The sequence below is a fragment of the Eptesicus fuscus genome, chromosome 5, assembly GCF_027574615.1.
Source record: "Eptesicus fuscus isolate TK198812 chromosome 5, DD_ASM_mEF_20220401, whole genome shotgun sequence".
NCBI classification, from domain to species: domain Eukaryota; kingdom Metazoa; phylum Chordata; class Mammalia; order Chiroptera; family Vespertilionidae; genus Eptesicus; species Eptesicus fuscus.
In genome coordinates, this window is record NC_072477.1 from 108,797,124 (window position 1) to 108,820,765 (window position 23,642).

The window sequence follows — 23,642 nt, forward strand, 5'->3', positions numbered from 1 at the left end:
GCAACATGGAAGGGAGAGCGGGGCTGGCTGAGGACAGGAACTGGAGAGATGCAAGGAGTCCTAAGTGGAAACAAAGTTCCTTCCTTAACCCTCAACTTTCCCAGTGGGAACAGATGACAAAAGCAGGAAAAAGGCTCACCCTGTTCTCTGACCGCACAGGAGCGGGGCTGCCCTGTCTGCAATACCCCTGCAAGTGGGAGTACAGTACCCGACTGCTCGGCATGGGCACGCTCATCGGGATCTGACCAAGACACAGGGCAGCTAAATCCTCGAACCCACCTATTGCACAGAAGACAGTTTTAGGTCCACACGAAACTCCAGTTGCAATTTAGTGACAATAAAGATGGCCACGCCAGGAAAGGACAATGATGTAGATGCTTCCCTTCTCCGCAGGCTTCTCGAAGAAAGTACAATGGAAACACTCACAGGAACTCAGCAGCCCCTCCAATTCCTATTCCCGACCCTCCCGCCCACCCCAATACTGAAACTGCACAGAAGCAACAAACAAGTCCTTTCAATGTTACATACCATTCAAATAGATCTGTAATCTCACAGTGATGAGAGGAGAAAGTCAGGCCTTTAATAATTATAATTAAAAAAATAATAAAAAAGCTTACAAACAGCAATGCAACATTTCCTCCCCCCTCAAAGTGATGGGTTAACAGCTGGTAGAGGATGCAATGACTCATAATTAAAAAATAAAAACAAAAAACCAAGCCTACCCCTGGAACAACCCACGCTGTTGATGACTTTGCATACATAATTCAGACAAGTCAAATGTGAACCACTTGTGGAGAACACCATGACTTCCTTGGTTTAATAGTGTTTTTCTTCTGAAGGTAAAATAGGACGCAAATAAAACTGTACACAAATGCCAATGTCTATACTCTGTAAAGGCGATGCAGGTATAGCACGAAGACACAGCCTGACCACAAAGTGAAAGGGAGGCTGCGTTTCTTGCCTCTTCCCTAGACACAAAACTTTGGCCCATGGTGCCCGGTCCTGCAGTGTGCCAGCAGGAAAAGGGAAGCTGCCTCGACATGGGCTTCTTCCGGGCTGACCAGAAGCAGCCCCATGCGGGCGCAGGCTTGTCTGCGTGTTCACGCCGTGTTCTCAAGTGCTGTCTCTCATCCTCTGTACAATTCCTTGTTTCCAAGCTGAGTCCCAAGACTTCTAGACTCAGTTCTGGAGTCACGTCCTGGTGAAGGACGTCATGCTGTCGTGATGGCATTGAGGTCCTTCATTAGTCCTTCCAGGTGGGCCATCTCTTTGGTCAGCTCATCTGGTTCATAGCTCTAAGGAAAAGAGAACACTGTTACTGGGTGTGACCCGAGGAGCCATCCAGAAGACGAGCCCAGAGAGAGTCTGAGGGTCTGCAAAGTGCCCCGAGACTAGACAGTGGAAACCCCGCTGGGCCCAGAGGGGCCAGACTGAAGGAGGTGCCAAGGCCACTGAGCCCCCAAGCCAGCAACCCCTCATTTCTTCACAATGCAAAATGCCTCTTCTCTGACATACTCTGTCCAGAGTAACAATCTGCTCAGTTTGTCTAGGTCTCTGTCACAATCAATATGTCCCATAATCTCTGGGTTCCAAGCTTTCCTCTTAAAGAGTCCTGTAGTTGGAAATGCAGAGTCAGACATATTTATTGGAATGTAAGAGGGAAAAATCAAGGAGAGGTCCTGTTGATTTTTTTTAACGTATGCTTTTATTGATTTCAGAGAGGAAGGGGCGGGGAGAGAGAGAGAGAGAGAGAGAGAAAGAGAAAGGAATATCAATGATGAGAGAGAATCACTGATGAGCTGCCTCCTGCATGCCCCCTACTGGGGATGAGCCCACAACCTGGGCATGTGCCCTTGAATGGAATCGAACCCCAACCCTTCAGTCCACAGGCCGACGCTCTATTCACTGAGCCAAACCAGCTAGGGCAGCACTGTTGATTATTGGTGTGAAAGCATCCACTTAGGCACTTTCCCCTCCAGCATCCTGCTCAGAAAAGGTCAGGAAGTGGGACTGAAAGGTGAAAGAACAGGTGGATGACTTAAACCAAGAAAAGAGGACCAGAGAGAGAGTAGACTAAAAGGAGGGTGGTGGTGGGTGGGGAAGAAAAAAAATCACTAGCTGGGCTGGGTGAGATAAGCTAATTCAAGATACATCAGAGTGAGTATAAGAGAAAGCAGATCGAAGCTTCCACACAGTTCCTGGCTCAGAGAGATGCTTTGTCAAGCATGTCTACGGAGTGAATGAGTGAACCTGCTTCATACTCTGGGCCAGAACAGCATCAGTAGGACCTGCACACTCGGGTCCTGGGACATGCTCCTGGAAAGCTGGCTGGGCTGATGGCCCCATGAACTTACACTTTCGGAGTCTTCCAGCATCCTTGTGGTCTCCTGCACTTCGGGGGCACTGGGAACCACCACGGGCATGGGAGGCCTGCTCCTTCCTAAGGTCCCAATGGAGGCCGTCTTCATCGAGTGAATGTGATGGTTCAGAGCTGAGGGGAAAGGGCAGTGTCAGGTGTGTAGTTAAGCTTGCTCCACCCAGACCGCGTGAAGGGATATACCCAGTGAGGGATACACCCAGACCCAGTGCAGCAATCTGGCACTGAGAAGGCCCTGGAACAAGATGGAAGGAGGGAGAAAGCAGGGCATCCAAGAGGCCAGAGGAAATATTCCATTTGGCTTTAGAAAATTAACCTCCTCATCTAGTGGGCCTCTAACATAGTGATCCACGGACCCCTTGCAGGATATCTGGTAGATTAAGCTCTTTTGATAATAATACTACGGTATTCTTTGACCTTACACTGATGGTACAAAAGCAACAGCGGGTAAAACTGCTAGAGCCCAAGCATAGGTGAAGGTAGTGGCCCCAAACTGTAAAGTCACTCGCTGATACACACTTGCAGTTCAAAAGCAGTCAGTTTAAGATCATTCTTTATGAAATAGTAAAAATTATTTTATTAAATCTGGACCTTGATTACAAATCTTTTAAATATTCTATATGACAAAGTGGACAGTATGCACACAGGATTGCTGCTGTACACCGAGGTGGGAGAACTGTTCCCAGCAGACGCCTGGGGCAGCCGTGTTGTGAACTGTACTGTCACTTGTATCATGAACACCAATGTTAGTTCAAAGAGACTGACAAGCCAGTTATCTGGACTTAAGCATTTGGCAGACATTTTCTAGAAAGTTAGTGAAGTAAGCCAGTCACTTCAAGAAAAACAATGGACAGCATTTAAGTTGCAAGTAAAATTAGAGTTTTTAAAACCTTGCATCTAGAAATACAAGGTGTACCGGTTAATAATGGCGGATTTTGAAATCAAAGAAAACACGATAATTTCAAGAGAAACATCAAAAGCGCTTTATTCAAAGTAATGTCCATCGCTTCTAGCTACACATTTTCCCCATCTTTCAGGTAATTTGCGGATACCGTCCCAATAGAACTTTTCTTGTTTTGAGGCAAACCATTCAGAGACCCAATTTTCCCCTTCTTCGTATGTTTTGAAGTGCTGCTCAGAAAGTGCGTGTGCCATCCATTAGAACAAGTGGTCATCTGAAGGAGCAAGGTCTGGTGAATACGGCAGGTGGGTTAACCTTTTGAACTCGGATGTTGAGTGTGACTCGACACGGTTAGCATCGGTAGCAGCTCTTTTTATACTCTTTGAATGTATCAATAATTTGAAATATAAAAAAATCCAAATAAATAAGTTTGTATGACAAGAAACTCGTTTTTTTATTCTACTGCTCCTTGCCCCTCCTCTGGCTTGTTAGGGACCCTGTGGAGGGAGGCAATTCTGGGAGGCTGAGCAGATGATTATCTGCTGCTCACAGCTATGCCACTGGGTATGACCACCAAGGATCCTGCACCCAAAACAATCTATAAAAAGTCAGCCTTCACTCCCCAGCCAATTCACCTCCGGTTCCCACAGGAGAAAGCCCATACCCTCCCTGAGAGGGGTGGTGACACCCTGCTACTCCAAACTGCTGGGAGAAACCTGAAGGGAACTTGCTTTATTGTTCTTTAAAGAAGAGGCGACTGTTGCCGTCAGCCAGAGCTAAAGGGTCCCTCCGGTGCTGTTGTCGTCACTCACCTTGCTGGGACAGTAATGGTGTGCTGGGCAGCGTGGGATCATAGGTGGGTGGCCCCGGGGGTGGGATGGCTGGCACAGCAAAGCTCTTCAGTGGGTGGGAAGGGCGAACATGGGCGGTAGGAAGACTTTGGCCTGAATCTTCCTCTTGGGAGCTGGCCAAGTAAGAGGAGCTTGTAGCACCTTCGGGATCCTGGTGATCAGTACAGCATGTCTGAGACGAGGACGCTGGCATGGTGTCAGTGCTGGGGGTATTTCGAATGGATTCTATAGCAGGAAAGTTTAGATGTTAGCATTTTAAAAACCCATTAAACATATATACATCCCCAAGTTCTGGCTGTTTCTAAGGGCCCCTGAAAGCAGCTCAGTAAGCACTGAGGTCCCTGGATGAACACCTGTGCCAAGGCTAAGGAAGAATGGACTAGTCTAAAAGAGTCCCAAACAATTTTGTCAACTAGTTATTGGAATTTTTTCAGCTACACAGCTAAGTGGTCATAATTTTAGATATTTAAAGTTCTGTACTTACTATGGAGCACATATAAAGGTTTGTGAGCCCTACCGGTATGGCTCAATGACGGAGCGTTCACCCATGAACCAGAAGGTCATGGTACGATTCCCGGGTTACAGGCTTGATCCGCAGTAGGGAGTGTACAGGAGGCAGCCGATCGAAGTCTCTCTCTCTCTCTCATCATTGATGTTTCTATCCCTCTCTCCCTCTCTCTGAACCAATAAAAATGTATTTTTAAAAAAGGTTCATGAGAGTACTAGCTATTAAGACATAAATAATTATTAAAGAAAACTTAAAGTTTCATTGATTGATTGTCTCAGTGACTTTCATAGATAACATGTTTAGTCACCAAGGCTAGCTGGGTACTGGACAAGTACCAGCTCTGCCTGCAAGTCCTGGTGGTTACTGTAGGAGAGGCCTGGCCAACCAACTGGCATAGAGGTCTACACAGAGCTTTAAGATGATGCATATGAAGGGCGATGGGGCGAGAGAAAGAAATAGGGTCAGGTCAGCCTGGAGAAGGGGAAGACATGGGAAGAACATGGTAACAATGTCAAAATATGTGAAAAAGGGTCATTGTTCAGGAAGTCTGCGTGGTGGGGTGGAAAAAGCACTGGCTTTGGATCAGATAGACCTGGACTCTAATCTTGGCATACTAGCTGGGTGAACTTGGCAGTCACCGAATCTGAGTCTCAGTTTCTTCACCTATAAAACAGGAAGAATAATGCAAGATTCACTGGAGATTAATTGAGAAGCCTTGTAAAAAGTGCTAAACACTTTTCATTCAATTAGCTCATTCAATCCTCAGAGTAACTCAGAAGGCACCGGGATGTTAGGCCTCGCCCTAGGACAGAGTGAGAACAGCTAAAGCAGGAATCTGAATCCCTGGCTGGACTCCCAAGCCCACCTTTCAATCCACCACACACTACTGTCCTTTCATGTCCAATGCCACCATCCCTGACCCTGCAGGACTGGCAGCAGCACCAAGGCCCAGAGAGACCATATGAGAACAATGGGAACTGGTGGAAACCACCATTCGTACCCTGGGGAGGGGCCTGGAGGACACCAGCTCTGGACAAGGCTGCATCAGGCAGCCTGAAGGAGGTCCTTCCCTGACTCCTAGAGTTCTCATCCTTAAAAAAGAAAATAATCCTTTTAAGCAGTAATGTATGAGCAACCTGCAGAATCCAACCTATTTCCCTGACTTTGTTGCTGAGGGAGCAATGATTTTGTTCCCTTGGGCTCTCAGGAGACAGGCCATGCCCGTCATGAGTGCTACCCATTAGCTTAAAGGTCTTGGGTCCCAGGGATGAGGGACTCAGTATCCTCCTCAAGTGCTGAAAGCCTGGCCATGACAACCTTACGAGGCTGAGGATTTTAATTTTTGTGCTTGCTTAAGCCAGCCACCCCCACAGCTAGGAGTTGTTGGTCTGCTTGCTGAGTGTGGCCTGGGCCTGGAGGGAGCTGGTGAGGGTGGCAGCAGGGACTAGGAGGGAAGCAGGCTTCAGCCGGGTCCATGGCAGCCTGCACTGGCAGGTATTTCAGGTCACTATGCTATAACACAAGTTCCTGCTGGCAGGGGCCGACTTCAGAGTTGTTTGAGACACACAAAGTTCACACTGTCATTGACTTGGACAAGTGGAAAGTGCTCTTCCTACATCAAGTGGTGGTGACATAATAAATGTTCCAGGACAAGACACAGCAAGTGCTCACTAGCGGGAAGACTGCCCTGGTCAGAATCTGGTCATGCCGAGCCCACACACACAGGGCTGGCGGCGGGGCAGTACGGAAAGCACAGCAGTAAGAGAACTCGATCACTTCTACATACTTGCTCTACACCAGGCATGTCAAACTCAAAGGCTAACACGGGCCATATAAACAAGCTTTAAGTTTATGTGGGCTGCCAAAAAACAAAACCTTCAATTTTCATAGAAACGTATGTTTATTTCGATAGAGACATGCTGAATATAAAGGGCTGAAATAAATGAGTCATCGTTAACATAAAATAATAGAACATTTTAATAAAAATTAATATTTTTTCTTGAACATTAACTTACCAGACACTGAATAACTGCACAAATAAGCATAATGCAAATAAACCTATTTTTCTCGTTCTCCGAAAACAAAATACTTCCTGTTGCGCACACCAAACAAGTCAGTCTAAGACTAATGATGTGGCAATTGGCTACTAAAATATTCGCTGCTAGTATTAGTGGAGGGAAATGAATGTAACACGATTATAGTAATCAGTCATTAGCGAATGTTATAGTTTGTTATTAATAAGTATGTATAGCAGGATATTATAAAAATTAAGTTATGAAATTTTAATTAAAATGTTTCTTACATACCGTTATATTGGCTGGGCTGCAAAAATATTCATTGTGGGCTGCATGTGGCCCGTGGGCCACGAGTGTGACATGCTTGCTTTACATCTTCAGTGACTCTACCACTAGTATTACCTCCATTTATCACCTCTGGCCACTGAAAAAAAAACCCTTTCCTAAAGCAAGTCATTACTTTTCCCCTCTTCACTTCTGCCTAAGTCCATAAGAATGGAACTGCCACCAACTGAACCACCACTAGGATGAGGGCTGGGTAGGGGCTGCCAGGCTTCTGGCCAACCTCCTCCCACCTGCACCACACACAGCTTAGTACGTGAGATCCATCTGCCGTAACAGGTCAGGATACAAATGGCTTTCCAAGAGCAGGTTTAGAGGGTGGCTTTCTGGTTGCTGTTGTATCAGAGCACCCCTGTGAGGCAGATTTCAGTTCTCTTACAGCCTCCAGTGCACTGTCTTTCCCGAAAGGCAGAATGCCGAACTCGGATTTGGGGGAGATAGTAGGAAGGTCAATTTTAGACGAATTCTAGCAGCACTTTCCAAGCCAAGAAAGGGTTTGGGAGGAGATAACTTTGGGGTTTACTGGACATCCCTTAATAAAACCTTGATCTTCATTTGATATTTTTGGTATGATTATAATTGATCAAAATATAAAGGAGAGGGGATGCTACTGGCAAGACTAACTTTTAGCATGAAGTTTTGAGGTTTTCTTAAAATGGAATTCACTCGAAATTCTTGTATTTTCCAGAACCACCAACACTTAGTTCTACTAATAACTTTACTATTAACAGACAAATGATAGAAAGATTATGATTCATATATGAGCCATTACTAGATTTGTACCTTAAAACTGAGAGGGTGAAAATTAATTTTCAATTAATGATGAATAACTGTATCTATTCCATTTACTATCCCCTCACTTTCACTATTTCCTCCATAAAACTGTTTTGATAATGCTTCTTAAGGTTTCCAAACTGGGAAATGTTTGTCTGGCAATGTGTTTCTTTAAACACACTGCAGACTGTTAGGCTAATTTCCTATCTGTGCAGCCCTTTCTCATTTCAGTAATCCACTAGGCAACCTGAGGATTACGCTATGCATCAGCCCCATGAGGCTGCTGGCCTCGCCACCCTCAGATGCTGTTCTTACTCTGCTCCCTGGCAGAAGCATGTAAAACCTATTGTTGAGTAACACCTAAGGCTGCCCTATGAACCCTCCCAACATTAAGGTGAGTGAGAGGCAAAGTTGACCTCCAATGTCTGAAAATCACACAGAATGAGTCTTCTTTCAAATTGGAGGGTTAAAAAAAATTAACTGAAAATAGAACTCAATTAAAATACAAGTTGTTGGAAGAAGACATGATTATGTAATTAGAGTTACTGTGTTTTTACTAAAGTGACTTGCACTGAGCATTTAAGACTTTGCGAGAAAAGCTTGGTCAATTTTACAGAAACAAATTTGAGTCAGGAACAGAAATGTTATGATAAATATATAACACTGAGAAAATCTCTAAATCCTTCTAAGCGGGCAACTCCTTCCCCACTTCAACTTGCCAACTCTTGGAAAGATTTCCACCTGGGATGCAGTCCTTGTCTCTCACCTGTGGAATGGGCCCTGTCTGAAAGGGACATGGATGTGCCAATGGGCCATGGGCTGCTTGGGTGGTAGAGATGACTGCGAGCTGGAGAAGCGAGGCTGCTGGAGTGGAAATGATGGTGAGGGTTATCGAGGGAATGGATGGGATGGGCACTAATCATAGCTGTGAATGAACATAAGACAGAGAAATGCTTAACATGCTTGCACAGACACACACAAATCACAGTTGAACAGCAAAGTCATCCCTTCCCCCTCCCATACAGTGCAACCATTCCCTTGGTTTTCTGGTGGCTGGATCTGGATAATTAGCCATGGATTTTACATTTGTTTTTTTTAAAAAATCAACATACTCCTGTACATACATTTGTCTGCCTGCCTGTCTATCTATCTACATGCAGGAAAAGAAGTCTGAGGAATATATACTAAAATATCAATGGTGAGCTCTGGCCTGTGTTGCTCAGTGGTTAGAGTGTCAGCCTGTGCACCCAAGTGTTGTGGGTTTGATTCCCATTCAAGGGAATATACTTGGGTTGTGGATTCGCTCCCCACCCCCAGCTGGGGCAAGTGGGGGAGGCAATCAATTGATGTGTTTCTCTCACATCGATGTTGCACTCTCATTCTCTCTCTTCTTCCCCCTCTTCCACTCTCTCTGAAAAAGCAATGGAAAAAATATCCTCAGGTGAGGATTAACAATGACAATAAAATAATAATAAAATGTTAATGGTGATTATCTTGTGGGGAAGAGTGATTAGGATTAAAAATTTTTCTATTGCTTTATATTTCTAATTCTTCTACAATACGCATGGATTATGAGGTATTAAAATATCTATTTGAATATGTCACATAATGTAAATCCATAAGCAAAGAAATGATGATTTAGGTTTCCATACTTTTTTCTCATGCTAGAAGGATGTAAGCCCTTCTCTTTTGCATATATGCTTAATTCATTGCCTTTTCTTACTTGTTGAATGAAGCATGCAATAGGTATTTAGGCTACATGAATGAGTAGCTGTTTAATCAGTTTTCATATCTTAAAAGGAATGCGAATGAAACTGATTCTTATGGTCCACTCCAGTACTCAGCCTAGGACACTCTCTTACAACTTCCAGTCTGGGAGCTCAGCCATATCCATTCACATTTTAAAATATACATGGCTATTTCCTAATTGCCTTTTTCCTTCCCATACCAGCTAAGGGATTCAATTTGCTGCATTTAGCTAACAAATCCAAAGTTCCACACAGATATTTCATATACAACATTCTATGAAGACAAAGCTCTTACTTAATGAGGCTACATTACCAATACCAGAGGTGGAAATAAACAAAACCAGAAGTCCAGTTTGCAACTAACTTTCCTTAGGCACTCTCTAGAGTAGTTGTAGAAACAATGTTTAAGATCAACATAACCAGCTCAAAAGCCCCCAAACAGGCAAATAGGTATGGGTGACTAGAAACACAGGGGACCTTTTGTTTCCTAAGCAAGGGCTTCACAAACTTTGTGATAAACTCAATTATAGCCTTTGGAGTCTATGAAAATGTCTTCTGTCATCAAGGATCTCTCTAGATCTTTGTGGGGACACTCATCATGACCCTGGAAGGAAATCCCAGTCAATAAAACAGATGCCTTTCTTCTCCAGCTATCTCCTGTCCTGGCCACCTGCAAACAAGCAGGCGGCACAACTGACCAGCGACCCTGGATTCTCACTGCTCCTCCTCAAGGCCTGGGGAACCAGAGGCTCAGGTGGTCCTTTGGAATAAAACACAACTTGGACAAGCAGGACAGTTTGAGAGTCAGCATCTCCTCTAAGGGAGGAAAGACCAATTCACAAGTGGGAGCTTCAGAATCAGTGTTTTCCAGATCAAGGCTAGGAGGAGGTGAATGAGCCTCCTGATTTTTAGCTATTTGAAAATATTATGGATGGAGAGGACTCGCACAACAGAAAAAGAAAACTGACCTCTTTCTAAAGGCATTTCCAGCCTTTCCAAATGAAGTAAATGACAAATAAAGTAACTGAAAGTGCCTGGCTACAAGAGGTAGCCATCATTATCTGTTGGCTGAACAAGGACCCAATGCTGCTGGGCAAGGCCTTCCTAGCAGGGCTCAGCCATTTAAAGTCAGAGCGGGGGGCTGGTGGGTGCAGACTCCAGGGCAGTAGCTGTGTAGGGAAAAGGGGATCTCAAAACCTGAAGATCAAAGTATTCTGGGTACCTGGCATCAGATTCTAAAAGATTCCACTCACCCATCCAACTATTTGAGGCACAAATTAAATATTTAAAATTTATGCATACTTTTCCACCGCACACACAAAAAAGTAAAAATAAAAAAGGAGAAAAAGGAATGATGTCAACTGGGACAGCACATTTTTTCTCCTTAATGTATTTAAAAATATCAAATCTATGAATAAGAATAGTAAAAATTCACAAATCTAAAAAATAAGCCAGTCAGGTAAGACCTAAAGTCTTACACAAAACAAACAAATAAGCAGTAAAGCTATCATCTTCTTATAATCAAAAGCAAATGGAAGAGATTGAATTATTCTTTTGGGACATTTGCATTTTTAAACCTGGGGCCCTGTTATAAGAGGGAAACCATGGTTTTCCCCTGCACACTTCCAAGTGCAGGTCCTTCTTTCATCATGGACCCTAAGCAAAAAGTACATTGTGCAGAAATGACCTATTCGTGAACTGACCTTTACTCTCTCAAAGCTGATTTTTAGCACCTAGTGCCTAGTGTTTGTGTCTAGTGAATGAGTGAAGGAGAGAGTGTGTGCATACAGACATTCACATGTTCCGCTAGTTCCCAAGTACAGGGTGCCATGGTGCACCTGTGTGCATGTATGGTATCTGGGATTATTTAAATCTCTGACACTGTTGACAAAGAGATGGCTGAGATTTCTAAAATGAGACATCTTTTAAGAAATAAATTAAAAATCAAAAGCTCATTTGGGTTAAAACTGAAAAGTGATCTTTCAGGATTTGATGCTTTCAGTATTTGTATTTAGGTATCTAACAGTGTTGAGGTTTACTGGCCTACTGTCCAGGTTAGAACAAATACTTCCATATATCAAGTAGTTTGTAAGATTGATACTATAGGCAGGTAGTTTTTTGTTCTAGGATGGAACAGGGGGCTCCACTGGAAGCACCACTGTGCCAGCTAGTCTGAAAGGCTTAGTTTGAAAAAACACTGGTTTATCCCATTGTTTTTTGGCTTTTAATCATGATATTTAACTTAATTTTGAATTTCAAATATTATTATAGAAGGTTGAGGAACTTTTAAGCTTATCAAAGTGAGGCATAGTTCAAATAAGGTTGAAAATATTGCTTTACCAACTCCATACTGTTGTCCAGCCAGAGTGACTCAGTTGGATGAGCGTTGTCCTGTGCACTGGTCAGGGTACAAGGCTGGGTTGTAGGTTTGATTCCCAGTTGGGCACATGTGGGAGGCAACTGATTGAGGTTTCTCTCTCACATCAATGTTTCTCTCTCTCTATGCATGTCCTGAGTGAGGAATTAAAACAAACACTACTCCATACTGTTAACCTCAAACTTTCTCTAAAATACAAGGTCTAATAATTTAAGAAATTCCACAGGTGCCTATTAACCCTGAATGTGCAGATGCTTCCCCATTTCTCCTGAAGAGATGCTCTGTACTTTTTAAAAAATATGTTTTTATTGACTTCAGAGAAAGGAAGGGAGGAGAGAGAGAGAGAGAGAGAGAGAGAGAGAGAGAGAGAAGAGAGAGAGAAACATCAATGAGAGAAAATCATTGATGGGCTGCCTCCTACACTTCCCCTACTGGAGACTGAGCCGGCAACTAGGGGATAGGCCCTGACCAGGAATCAAACCGTGACCTTCTGGTTCATGGGTCGATGCTCAACCACTGAGCCACACTAGCCAGGCAAGCTCTGCAATTTTAGGGAGATTGGTTACTTCCCTATTCCTGGGAGACTGGGAAATTGGCTTTTTAGCGTCTTTCCCCTATAACTAAAGGAGCTAGTCTCAATAATATTAATTGTAAAATATGGCAACTCTTTGATACTTCTTCCCTCAAGTTGCCAAAGCGGTTTTATGTCAGGATTGAGTGAAGATCATTCAAAATTGTTCCCCAACCTGACTGACTAGACTGGTAGTACTAGAGAAAGAGACACTTTTAACTTACGCTGGGGTGGCTGAGAGTCAAAGGGCATCATCATTTTAGGTCTCATTCCTCGCCTTCCAGCCAGTGTAGACATGCTGTCCTCCGATTCATGCCCTAGACATCAAATATGAAGGGTGGTTATAAGCATGTGCCCTAGGCCACTTTGAGAAGTAAAACATATCTAGTGGGGAATACACAAACAAGAAAATGGGGACAAGGTGTTTCTGCAGGAAGTGAAATAAAGAGAAAAGTGATCATTAGTGCATTACAGGAGTCCCTTTTGAGAGTCAATACAGTTGACACAATGCTGCCTACCATGCTTCACTGTGGTGTCTGTAAGAGCACAGAGACCAAGAGCATTCTGGACACCACAATGACCGCTAGACTCCGACTGAAGGGACAGAATGAAACGCACAGACATGGGCTAGGTTGTCTCAAATGCTTGAGTATCAAGCTGGTGAAGCCCAACGAGACCTAAAAGATCTAAAAGGCGTCTCATCTGGATAGAACCTGTCCCCCACAACAAGCTAGCTATCCCTCATCAGATGTTGACCAAATCCACATTACACACTTTAAAAAATCTCACCTGTATAGGAATCACCAAGTTTTAAGGCAACTTGATAAAATGGGAAATGATTTAAATGAAAATAGTCTCTCAACATTTGGGGAAAACCTGCACCTCTGTACGAATTCCGCCTTTGATGGATGTTGCTGTCCATGGAATTGTCCACTGGTGTGATATCTTGAGAGTTACGAGGAATTGGAGTATCGGTCATGATGGGGTTGGGGTCTGGAGACTTATCAATTGGTTTCAGCTCCAGTCTCTCATGATGGATCCAGAGGTCTGGGGGTTTGACATCTTTGGCATTCCCTTTATACTTGTGGGAGCCATTCACTGACTTACAAGCAGCTCGTTTCCTAGGCACAAAATTAAAAGGACTTTTTTTAAAGTAACTATTTTAAATATATTCGTCAAAGGGTTTAAATGATTAAAACGGCACCTCTGTGAGATGCTTCAAGGAAAGGCAGAACTAAAAACACACAAAACGAAAAACAGAGACAAGAAGTTTCCTTCTGGGAACAGTAAACGGATCTCCTCTTTGTCCACATGTATTTGGATATATGTACAAGGCATATTTGAATATTGTCTTGTTACTTTTTTTTTAGTATCAAGAGATTAGACAGCATTTTAAAATCAAATAATCTCTAAAGAAGAAGGTTCCTCCAGTCAACAGAGAAAGGACAAGATTCACCAAAAATATAACAATGAAATAAAAACAGTATCTATGGCTTATAAAGGAGGGAGGAACAACATTTTACTTTATTCTATACTAGAGGCCCGGTGCACGAAATTCGTGCACAGGAGGGGGGAGGGGATGGTCCCTCAGACCAGCCTGCACCCTCTCCAATCCGGGACCCCACAGGGGATGTCCAACTGCCGGTTTAGGCCCAATCGAGATCCTAAACCGGCAGTTGGGACATCCCTCTCGCAATCCGGGACTGCTGGCTCCTAACCGCTCGCCTGCCTGCCTTCCTGATCACCCCTAATCACTCTGCCTGCCTGCCTGATTGCCCCTAACCCCTCTGCCTGCCTGACTGCCCCTAACCCCTCTGCCTGCCTGATTGCCCCTAACCACCTCTGCCTGCCTGCCTGATCGCCCCTAACTGCTCCCCTGCCAGCCTGATCGCCCCTAACCACCTCTGCCTGCCTGATTGCCCCTAACCCCTCTGCCTGCCTGATTGCCCCTAACCCCTCTGCCTGCCTGACTGCCCCTAACCCCTCTGCCTGCCTGACTGCCCCTAACCCCTCTGCCTGCCTGACTGCCCCTAACCACCTCTGCCTGCCTGCCTGATCGCCCCTCATCACCTCTGCCTTGGCTCCCGCACCTGGGACCCAGGCTTCCCTCTGGCTGCCTGCAGGCCCCCGGGACCTGGGCTTTCCTCCCTCTGGCCAGCCACAGGCCCCTGGGGACCCCTGGGCTGGCCGCTTGCTGTCAGTTAGACTTTGAAATTTCATCCACGAGTGAATACAGGGCAATCTAGGAATTTCCTTAAGTGAAACACGCCCCTTACTGTGCCTCTGCTGCCACCACGCCGCCGAGACCTGGAAACATCCCTAAAGGGTAGATAGTAATAGAAACAGGAATAGTAAGCTTCTCCTGGGCTGGCCACAGGCCCCTGAAACTCCCGGTGGCTTCTCCCCGACCCTGCCTTTGTCAGGAAGGACGTCCGGAAGATGTCTGGTCTAATTACATATTACCCCTTTATTAATATAGATTTTTACTTATTTTTCAAATTAAGCTTATTGGGGTAACATTGGTTAATAACATTTTATAAGTTTCATGTGTTCATCTTTGTAATACAACATCTGTATACTCTATTGTGTGTTCACCACCCAAAGTCCAGTGTTTCCATCACCATATATTTGACCCCTTTTATCCTTTTCTTCTTCCCCCACCAGACTCCCCCTCTGGTAACCATCATTATGTTGTCTCTGTCTATGAGTTTGCTTGTTTTCTTTGAACAACATTTTAGTTAATCCAAACTAGGACTAACAACTTGGTAAAGTCAAGAGTGCAGATGATAGTGTCTACTTCTTTGTGCCTTAGTTTTTCTCCCATTACGTCACTCACTCACACATTCAGTAAGCATTTATTAGGGACCCACTGTATGTCAGACCCTGTGCCGGACTGCTGTGCTCTCAATACTTGTGGTCAAGTGAGGAAGGCAGACATTGAACGATTATGTTAAAATACTCTGAGTTTAATGAAATGCCAAGCATTACAGTAACCTCTTAATAGCTGGACATAAGGTGGACAGGAAAAACCAGGAAGAAGAAGTAAAATTTAAGCTAAGACACAAGGGGGGCAAGACAGATGCTGCATTCCAGGGGGTGAAATCAGCATATGTCCAAGCTCTGAAGTGGAGACCAACAGTCTAGTATAACCATATAAGGACTACATCAAGTCCCAAGTGGTGGGGGCAGTGACCCATGGGGATGCTGGAAAGGCAGTCAGGGGTCAGATCCTAATGGGCTTCTACAGCATGCCAAGAATAATGAGAAACCACTAAATAGTTTTAAGCAGGAGAGTAAGCATATAAATTTTGAGTTAAAAATTTACACCCACTGTGGTGTGAAGAAGGGATTTAAGGAGAGGAGACAGAATAGGAGACCAGCTAGGATGTGCTGAAATAACCTCAGCCACGACTGATAGTGGCTGGGGACAGTGGGAATGGAGCCAGAAATGACAAGACTTGGTGAATAAATGGATGTGAGGTGGGGCAGCAGAACAGAAGCAAGAGAAATAAAGGAGGATGCTAAGGTTTCTGGCTTAAACCACTTACTAACACTGAGAATAATGGGGTAGAAACAAGTTTGACAGAAAAGATTATAAATTCTGTTTTGGATCTTTCAGTGCCTGAGACATCCAAGAGGAAATGCAGAAGAGGCAACTTTGGTAAAGCTGTAGGGGCAGAATTCAGATTAGAAAAAATTAAAGCATAACTAGGCAGTAAAAGAACAGATGAGTGTAGATAAGTATTCACGAAGTTTTGTGGTAGAGGAAAAAACAGATTTGTAAGCAGTCAGTGGTAAGCACCATGTTGTAGAGGAAGGGTTATAATTATAATTATTTCTTAACATGGTAATAGTGGGAGCACACTTAAATGCTGAAGGGACAGAGCCAATAGATTTAGAGGTTAGCTGTGCTGGAGAGAGGGCAACAGCAAGTACAAGGTCTTAGAAAGACAGAAGACACTAAAACCCACAGGATAAATGGAGAACTGGGTTCAGACAGGAGGAAGGACACTTAGGAAAGGGGAGAAAATAATTATTCCCAACAGAGAAAGGTGTAGAGAGAGGCTATAGGGTTAAGGCTCGGGCTGACCTGTTGCCAAAGCCATAATTAAGCTTGACCTTATGACGCCCCCTAGATCCTTCCTGGGTAGCTAATGGGCTGTGGGAGGTGCAGCAAGTGCTGCCAAAACAAGTGAAACTCACAAGAACACTGTATCTGGCTATAAAATAAAGGCTCAGCTTGCCATCTGGATCTCTCTCTCTCTCTCTCTCTCTCTCTCTCTCTCTCTCTCTCTCTCTCTCTCTCTCTGTGGCTTCAGCCAGGCACAGGAGAGCCACCTAGACCCAGATTATTCTCTTTGTCTGTCTTTTCTTCAATCCTTCGCCGCCCCCTCCCGCCACCTCAGGCTCACCGAACCCTTGGCTGAGCTGGCCCGGCACAGAAAGGTTCTAGATGTGATGGTGGCATGCCAAGGTACTTCTCTGTTGAGATTGAGGGACCATAGAGGAATGTGCTGAGAAACAATGAGGGCTACACTCTCCATGCTCTTCAGCTTAGATGTTCTACAAGTGAGTCTATAAACAGATACAATTGAAAGGGGAGGCACTTCAGGTATTAAAGAGGAGCAAAGCAATGAGAAAAGCTCACATAGTTGTCAACGGTCAATGGAACTCTCTAGCACAGCTAACCTCTAACTCTAAGGGCTCTGTCCTTTCAGCACTAGGAAGCAGGCCATTGGGGAAGGAGGGGAAATGTCCTGTGAAGACTTGGTACAATTCCTTTTTAATTCATTATTGTTTAAAGTATTACATATGTCTCCTTTTCTCCCCATTGACCTCTCCCTGGCCACTCCCACCCCCAGCACATGCCCTCACCCCCCTAGTATCTGTGGGGACCCAAATCTGAAGGACTTACAGATTCAAATACAAATTACAGAGCATATTACCAAGCTATTTTCCTACCTCTCCATCTGAAGACTAAGTACTTTATTTTTCATTTACTTTAAATTTTAAGTTCTTCAAAGCACTAAGGAATTGTCATTTTGTTTTTTAGATTCTTTTAAATAAAGTTCTCAAGATCTTTAAAACTAGCTATAAAATTCAGTTCATAAAGATAGATAAATGTGAGATGATGAACAAAGAAACTTGCAGAAAAGCTCTAGAATAGAAAAAAATGTAACCTTTGAGGCTTTTTTTAAATTTCAAAGATTTATTTTTTCATATAGATGCATATTTTATTTTAATGATTATTTTTTAAATCCTTTGAGGCTTTTAAGAGAAAGTTTTCTATAATCAAAAGTAAATAGAGAGAGCTGAAAGAATCAACGATCAGGAGGCTTATAAAAGGATTGTGAAAGTGATACAATGCAAGCTACAGAAAGCTATTTTACTGGGGCAAAAGCAAGATTAAAAACATCAGACAGCCTACAGAAGATGACCTACAACATGACCAGCAGCAGTTACAGGTAGCTGTACTTGTCCTGTGTGTTGACAACAGATGCATCATTATTACATACATGCATCCTGGCCTTGGGCAGACCAAGTCTGATGGATAATCCCACAGATATGAATTTGTATGTGTGTGTGTGTGTGTGTGTGTGTGTGTGTGTGTGTGTGTGTTTAGGAGCAATACCTTAATCTTATAATCTTTTAGGACACTGCAACTAAAGTCATTTATTTTATTACTCACACAGTTTTTGCTATTGGGATAACTCAGGAATCTGTTTTTATGAGTTGAATGTGATTTAGGGTCAAGGATTCTCTCAAGTTCAGGAGTACAGGCTGTTATTAAGCACTACATTACTGAATAACCATGTTTGCTCTACACAGTTACCCACAAGCCTCACAATCCCATCGGAGTACAGAACTAGCAACCACCTGACCTCTCTGAGAATGTGATATGGTGATTATAAATGATCCTTTCTTATCCATTAAGTCAGCCCCAACCCTGGTACCAATCTCAACTTCTACACATAGGTTAAACTTACGATTTAGAATAAGAGGCCTGTGGTTTTCTTCCATCTCAGTTGGTAATTCTGCTGTAAAATAGCCCAGAAGAATGTGCAGACTCCTGTGTGTCTAGCTCACTGTGCATATAAGACATACTTCAGCAGGGCTCCCCGTAAGGCTGGACTGTCCACTTTCCTCTCCTGATCTCTCGACCTGGCTCTGTGACTCAAGAGGTTGAGTGGCATGAACTGTATCTACTTGGCAATCCTGACCCTGGTGTCCAGTTGGGTTTGTCCAGTAGAAGGCACAGGCAGGGTCGGAGGTGTTTTTTCTCTGCCCCTCCCTGTTGGGCTAGAGGCTGTCACTGTCTCCATTTCCACAGCACACACAGCTCCTGTCAAACACCTTCTCCCACAGTCTCCGGAAACAGCCTGCTCTTCCTCAGAAAGAACGCTGATCCTTTCATGCCTGAGACAGTCACTGTCATCACCTCAGGTGGCAGCAACTCACTGCTGCTGACCCTTGAACACTGCTGCCCGGTTTCCCTAACCCACTTAGGACTTTGCACGGGACCCCTCATTAGACTCTGGTTCGCCCCTTTTGAGTGCGCCACCTCTTTCCTGCCAAGACCCTGACAACACACATTTATGAGAGGAGCCAGTCTGTGTTTTACAAACATTTACAATATCACTTCTCAAGTGTTTTAGGTTTTTACTCTCTGTGCAACTCCAAATACAGAAGTCACATAGATGCCAAAGAAGAGAACCAAAAATCTATGGGCTACATGCGGGGCTTCTTACTTTTTCTGGTGAGAGGTGGAACGCTTGGTGCAAAAGATAGCAATGATCACAACCACCACGATGGTGATGACCCCGACAGAGATGATGATGACCAGTAGCATATTACTGTCCAGAGGAGAGGTGGGGCTTCCATGGGGGCTGTTACTGCCTGGAGAGAGAAAAACGGCACATTAGCATTAGAGGATTCTAGAAATGCATACAATCAGGCTATAGAACCTTCATGTGAGTAGAGATACTTTATGTGAACTTCTTTCTAATGCTCACCATTGCACCTTGTGTAAAAGTGTCCCATGAACATGGCTAGCTCCTCTATATTATGAAATCCAGAAGCTGACTTTTTGCCCTATGAAATTTCTCAGCACAGTGCCTTGCACAAAGCTGTTCAAGAAAAGCTTCTGAAACTATATGAACATTATACTTTGACAAATAAAGGGCCTGCCTTCTGTGTCTTACGTTGTACATAAATTCATCTCATAAAGCACCCTTTATAAATCATTTAGTTTTCTGACTTTCAAAACTACTTTAAAAATGTACATTCATAGAAAGCAAAAGTTTTTTTAAAAAATATATCTAAGATCACAAAAAAATAATTGAAAATTAAAATATCTTTTTATAAATACAGTTTATGCAGAGTTAGTCTCTTACTCCATTTCAGGAAAACGTAGGTCTGCATGTATGCACTAATTTGACAAATATTTAATGAGTGCTTGCTTTGTGCCAGGCATTGTTCTAAGTACTAAGGATGAGGATGCAAAGGTGAGCAACAGAAATGTGATTGTTGGGATGGAGCCAAACAGTAAGTCAAAAATTACGAATAGTGAGTGCTATGAAAAAAAATCAAATGGGGGATATAACACAGTGACTGGGTGGCTATTTTATATTGAGTGGTTGGAAAAAGCTTCTCTGAGAAGATGGGCATTTGAGCTAGGATTTAAATAAAATGTAAGATCCCACCATATAAAGACTTGGATGAAGAACATTCCATAGAGAGGGAACAGTCTAGTGGAAGGATCCTAAGGCAGAAATGACCTTGGCATGGTAAAGGAAGAGAAATTTCTCTTTCCTTAAGCAAAGAGAGATATGCAAAGTTAGAGGAAAGGAAGTGAGAAAGAAAAAAAAAAAAAAAAGAATGAGGCTGGAGAGGTGTATAGAGGCCTATGTAGAACCTTGAGGAAATTTAGATTTTCTTCCTCTTCATTATGTTGCTTTGCTTATAGGATGAGTTCTAAGCTTTTTTCAAGGCCTTCTGTAATCCAGCTTTTTTTTCTAAGCTATTTTCCATTTTCTAAAACATTTCTTTGCTTCCCACCTCATTATAAAAGTTATGCATGCACATGTTATAAAATATAGGTAATCCATACAGATCTAAACATCATGGATATTTGATGTCGTTCCTTCTAGTTTCTCTCTTATCTTTCTAAAAATCAGAGTTGTACAAGAGTAGGATGAGTTGCTTTGCCAAGTGATGAGTGTTTAGTCAATGGAAGTACTTAAAGTCATTCTACCAGGCTGGGGTGTTGTGGGATAAATTCCTACCATGAAGGTATGGCCTGGAAAGCTGTTTTTAGAAAAAGCTCTCAAAGTGATTTTCATATACAACCTGGTTTATAAACTTATGAGCTAATCCAAACTATACTTATTGTGGGAATTCCTTCCATAGCATTAGGTTAACTGACCTTCAAAGTTTTGATTCTATGATGTTATAGGCTACATCTAAGTATACTGCAAAATCTGGGCTGATTTAGGAGAGCTTAAGAGCTTATTCTTCTACATGTAGCTCAATCATTTTTATCCTTCATTTCTGAGAAAAAGGGTAGCAAACAGACAACTCAAATTGTATACACTGACCTTTAATAAAAAAACATTTTTTTATATTTGGGGAAGACTACAGAACTAGGTAGGGGTCAATAAATTAGACCATATTTGGGCTTTACATGAAACTTTTATTAATAGCAGTGGGGTGTGCAGGCAGTCACTGAAAGAAGAGGCTGGGGAGCCCTGAGGGGTTCGGAGGAATGCAGAGGCGGGGGTAGTTCTTCTCTGTATTCAACAGAGATGGATTCTCATTTAACTTTATTTGACCTCTAACTTTGAGCTGACCAAAATCTCCCTTCTAAGACAGAGTAAGAGTGAGCTCCCAAAAGGGAGCATCAACCTTTTCACCAGGGATGTTATGACAGGCCATTTTTAAAGCTTTACCTAAATTATTTCAACAGCTTTCTAACCACCTTTTCTGAGTTTATGCTCTTCCCCCTAACTAATTCTTCACTGTCTACTAATAGTAGATACTCAATAAATGGAAGTCATAGTTTACCAGTATCAGACATCTTACACATGTCATTTATAGGATGAAGCTCACATTTATCAGCATTGGCATCTAAGCTTTTGACAGGCTGGCTGGCTCTAACTAACCTTCTCTAACCTGAGAATCTTATCCTGCCTCTGTGCAGTGTGATCCCGGGGGAGAGCAGGTTTTACATTGCCAGGTCTTTGCAGAACATGTTGCTTTTGATTCCTGGAATGGTTAGCCCCCCTCCTTGACCACTTAGCAACTTCCTATGCATCCTTTAAAATCTGGGCCAGATGTTACCTTTTCTACAAAGCTTCCCCTTTCCCTATTAGGTAGTTTGTTACTCACTCCTTTGGCTCCCATAGCCTATTATATAGAACGTGAACCTTTAAAAAAATGGTGAATGAATGAATGCATAAATGAAAGAAAAAAACAAAGAAATAACTACTTTTTTCACAACCTTGAATAATATATTGTGGAGAGCACATAAATGTAACATATACATCCCAAGAGAGAAAACTCACAAAGTCCTAGAACTCAGAGACTAAGAATTCCTTGAAGCATGCAAGTTTGTCTGGTTCTCCTAATAGCTCATTTCACTAAAATCTGGGCAGTACCTTTTTAAAAGAAATCCCCATCCAAGGATATGTCTATTGACTTTAGAGAGAAAGGGGGAGGGATAGACAGGGAGGGAGGGAGGGAGAGGAGAGGAGAGAAAGGAGAGAGAGGGAGAGAGAGGGAGGGAGAGGGAAGGAGAGAGAGAGAAACATCGATATGAGAAACACTGATTGGTTGCTACCATATGCACCCTAATGGGATCAAACCCACAACCTAGGTATGTGCCTTGACTGGGAATTGAACCTGCAACCTTTTGGTGTATGGGATGATGCTCCAATAACTGAGCCACCCCGCCAGGGCAGGGCAGTACCACATTTTATTTAAATTGATAGCTAGAGATTAAGAGATCATTTTATTTCCACAGTCAGAGTAGGAGCTTCCAGGGGACAGGCCTTTGTTTTCCCTGTTTCTCTGGCAGGGTTGAGGAGACAATAAGGCTTATTTCTAGCAGCTACATGTATGGATTTTCACCAATAGCAGATTCCCACATCTAGAATAGAACCTGTGCTTTTTAAGCTGCATGTGGTAGGCACAATGAGATGTCAGAAGACCTGGGTTGTGGTTCCTGGACTTACATAATTAGTGGGTGGATCCAGGCAGATTACTTCTCCATTGAGTCTCTTGATGTTTAAAATGGGAATGATACCTGCTTGTCCTGCTTGAAAATGATTTCATGTCCGAAAGTAACTTACAAATGGTTAAGTTCTGTAGAAGAGTAGGTGCCATCATTAAGTAATTAGAAGGCACCAGCTCTTAGGATGGTAGGAGAGTAGGAAGACTTTTTTAGAATTCCCAAACTAAAAACTCTATAGTAAGTAGTTTGGGGAGAAATGAATGATTCAGAGGAATTCCTTTGGCTTGGGTGATGGCCAATTCCACTAGAGTTTATTTTTGAAAACAAAATTCTAATTTTTCTCTAGAGGCAGTAGGCAAAAGGAAGATTTGTTTGTTCAGAATTAGTCTCATTTTAAGTTGGATATGTGGAAGAAAAATTTTATTTACAGACCCTATAATGAGTGGGTTTGCAGTAATTCAGCAAATATTTGCCAGATAAGTGCCTGAAGCTAACTCTATTAAATAAAAGGAAATAGGCAACATGCTACAACCACCACACACAAGCGACACAGGCCATTTAAAGATGTCAAGCAGAATTGTGCCATGCCCTCAACAGGCCGCAGGGCACAGGAAGGGCTTTACCGCTCATGGGGGTTTTGTAGTCAGATCCTAGGTCGGGCAGCCGGCCTCCTTTTCCTGCAGACCCTGAGGCTGAAGGAGAAAAAAAAAATCATGTCAGTAGTGACCCAACCCACAGGTGTTACAAGTCCACTTCAGCTAACGAGCATTTTCTATATAAAAACTATTTTCAAGTCTACTTTGTTCAAGAGAAAATGAAGTAGCACATGAACTGGGGAAAATATAGTCTATTTGTGCAAAGCAAACTAAGGTCTAGCTTTCTATGCAATGAGGCATCTGAAAGGCTGACACCCTTTCCACGGCTATATCCAGTGTGTAACTAAACTG

The 23,642-nt window shown here is 43.1% G+C and overlaps 1 protein-coding gene across 7 annotated transcripts in view; it reads right to left on the reverse strand.

The window, feature by feature from the left end:
- Positions 1-558: 558 nt before the first annotated feature.
- Positions 559-23,642, reverse strand: part of NEO1 (neogenin 1) — a 360,999-nt gene continuing 337,915 nt past the window's right edge. For 6 of the 7 annotated variants that reach the window (XM_054716716.1, XM_054716720.1, XM_054716718.1 and 3 more), the window contains 8 exons: positions 23,319-23,387; positions 19,214-19,361; positions 13,347-13,585; positions 12,689-12,781; positions 8,535-8,693; positions 4,091-4,354; positions 2,355-2,491; positions 559-1,295 (listed from right to left, as the gene is read on the reverse strand). In XM_054716716.1, the coding sequence (XP_054572691.1) occupies positions 1,212-1,295; positions 2,355-2,491; positions 4,091-4,354; positions 8,535-8,693; positions 12,689-12,781; positions 13,347-13,585; positions 19,214-19,361; positions 23,319-23,387 (1,193 nt within the window). In that variant the 3' untranslated portion in view covers positions 559-1,211. The remainder of the gene's footprint in view (positions 1,296-2,354; positions 2,492-4,090; positions 4,355-8,534; positions 8,694-12,688; positions 12,782-13,346; positions 13,586-19,213; positions 19,362-23,318; positions 23,388-23,642) is intronic. The other variant, XM_054716721.1, reaches the window with a different exon arrangement.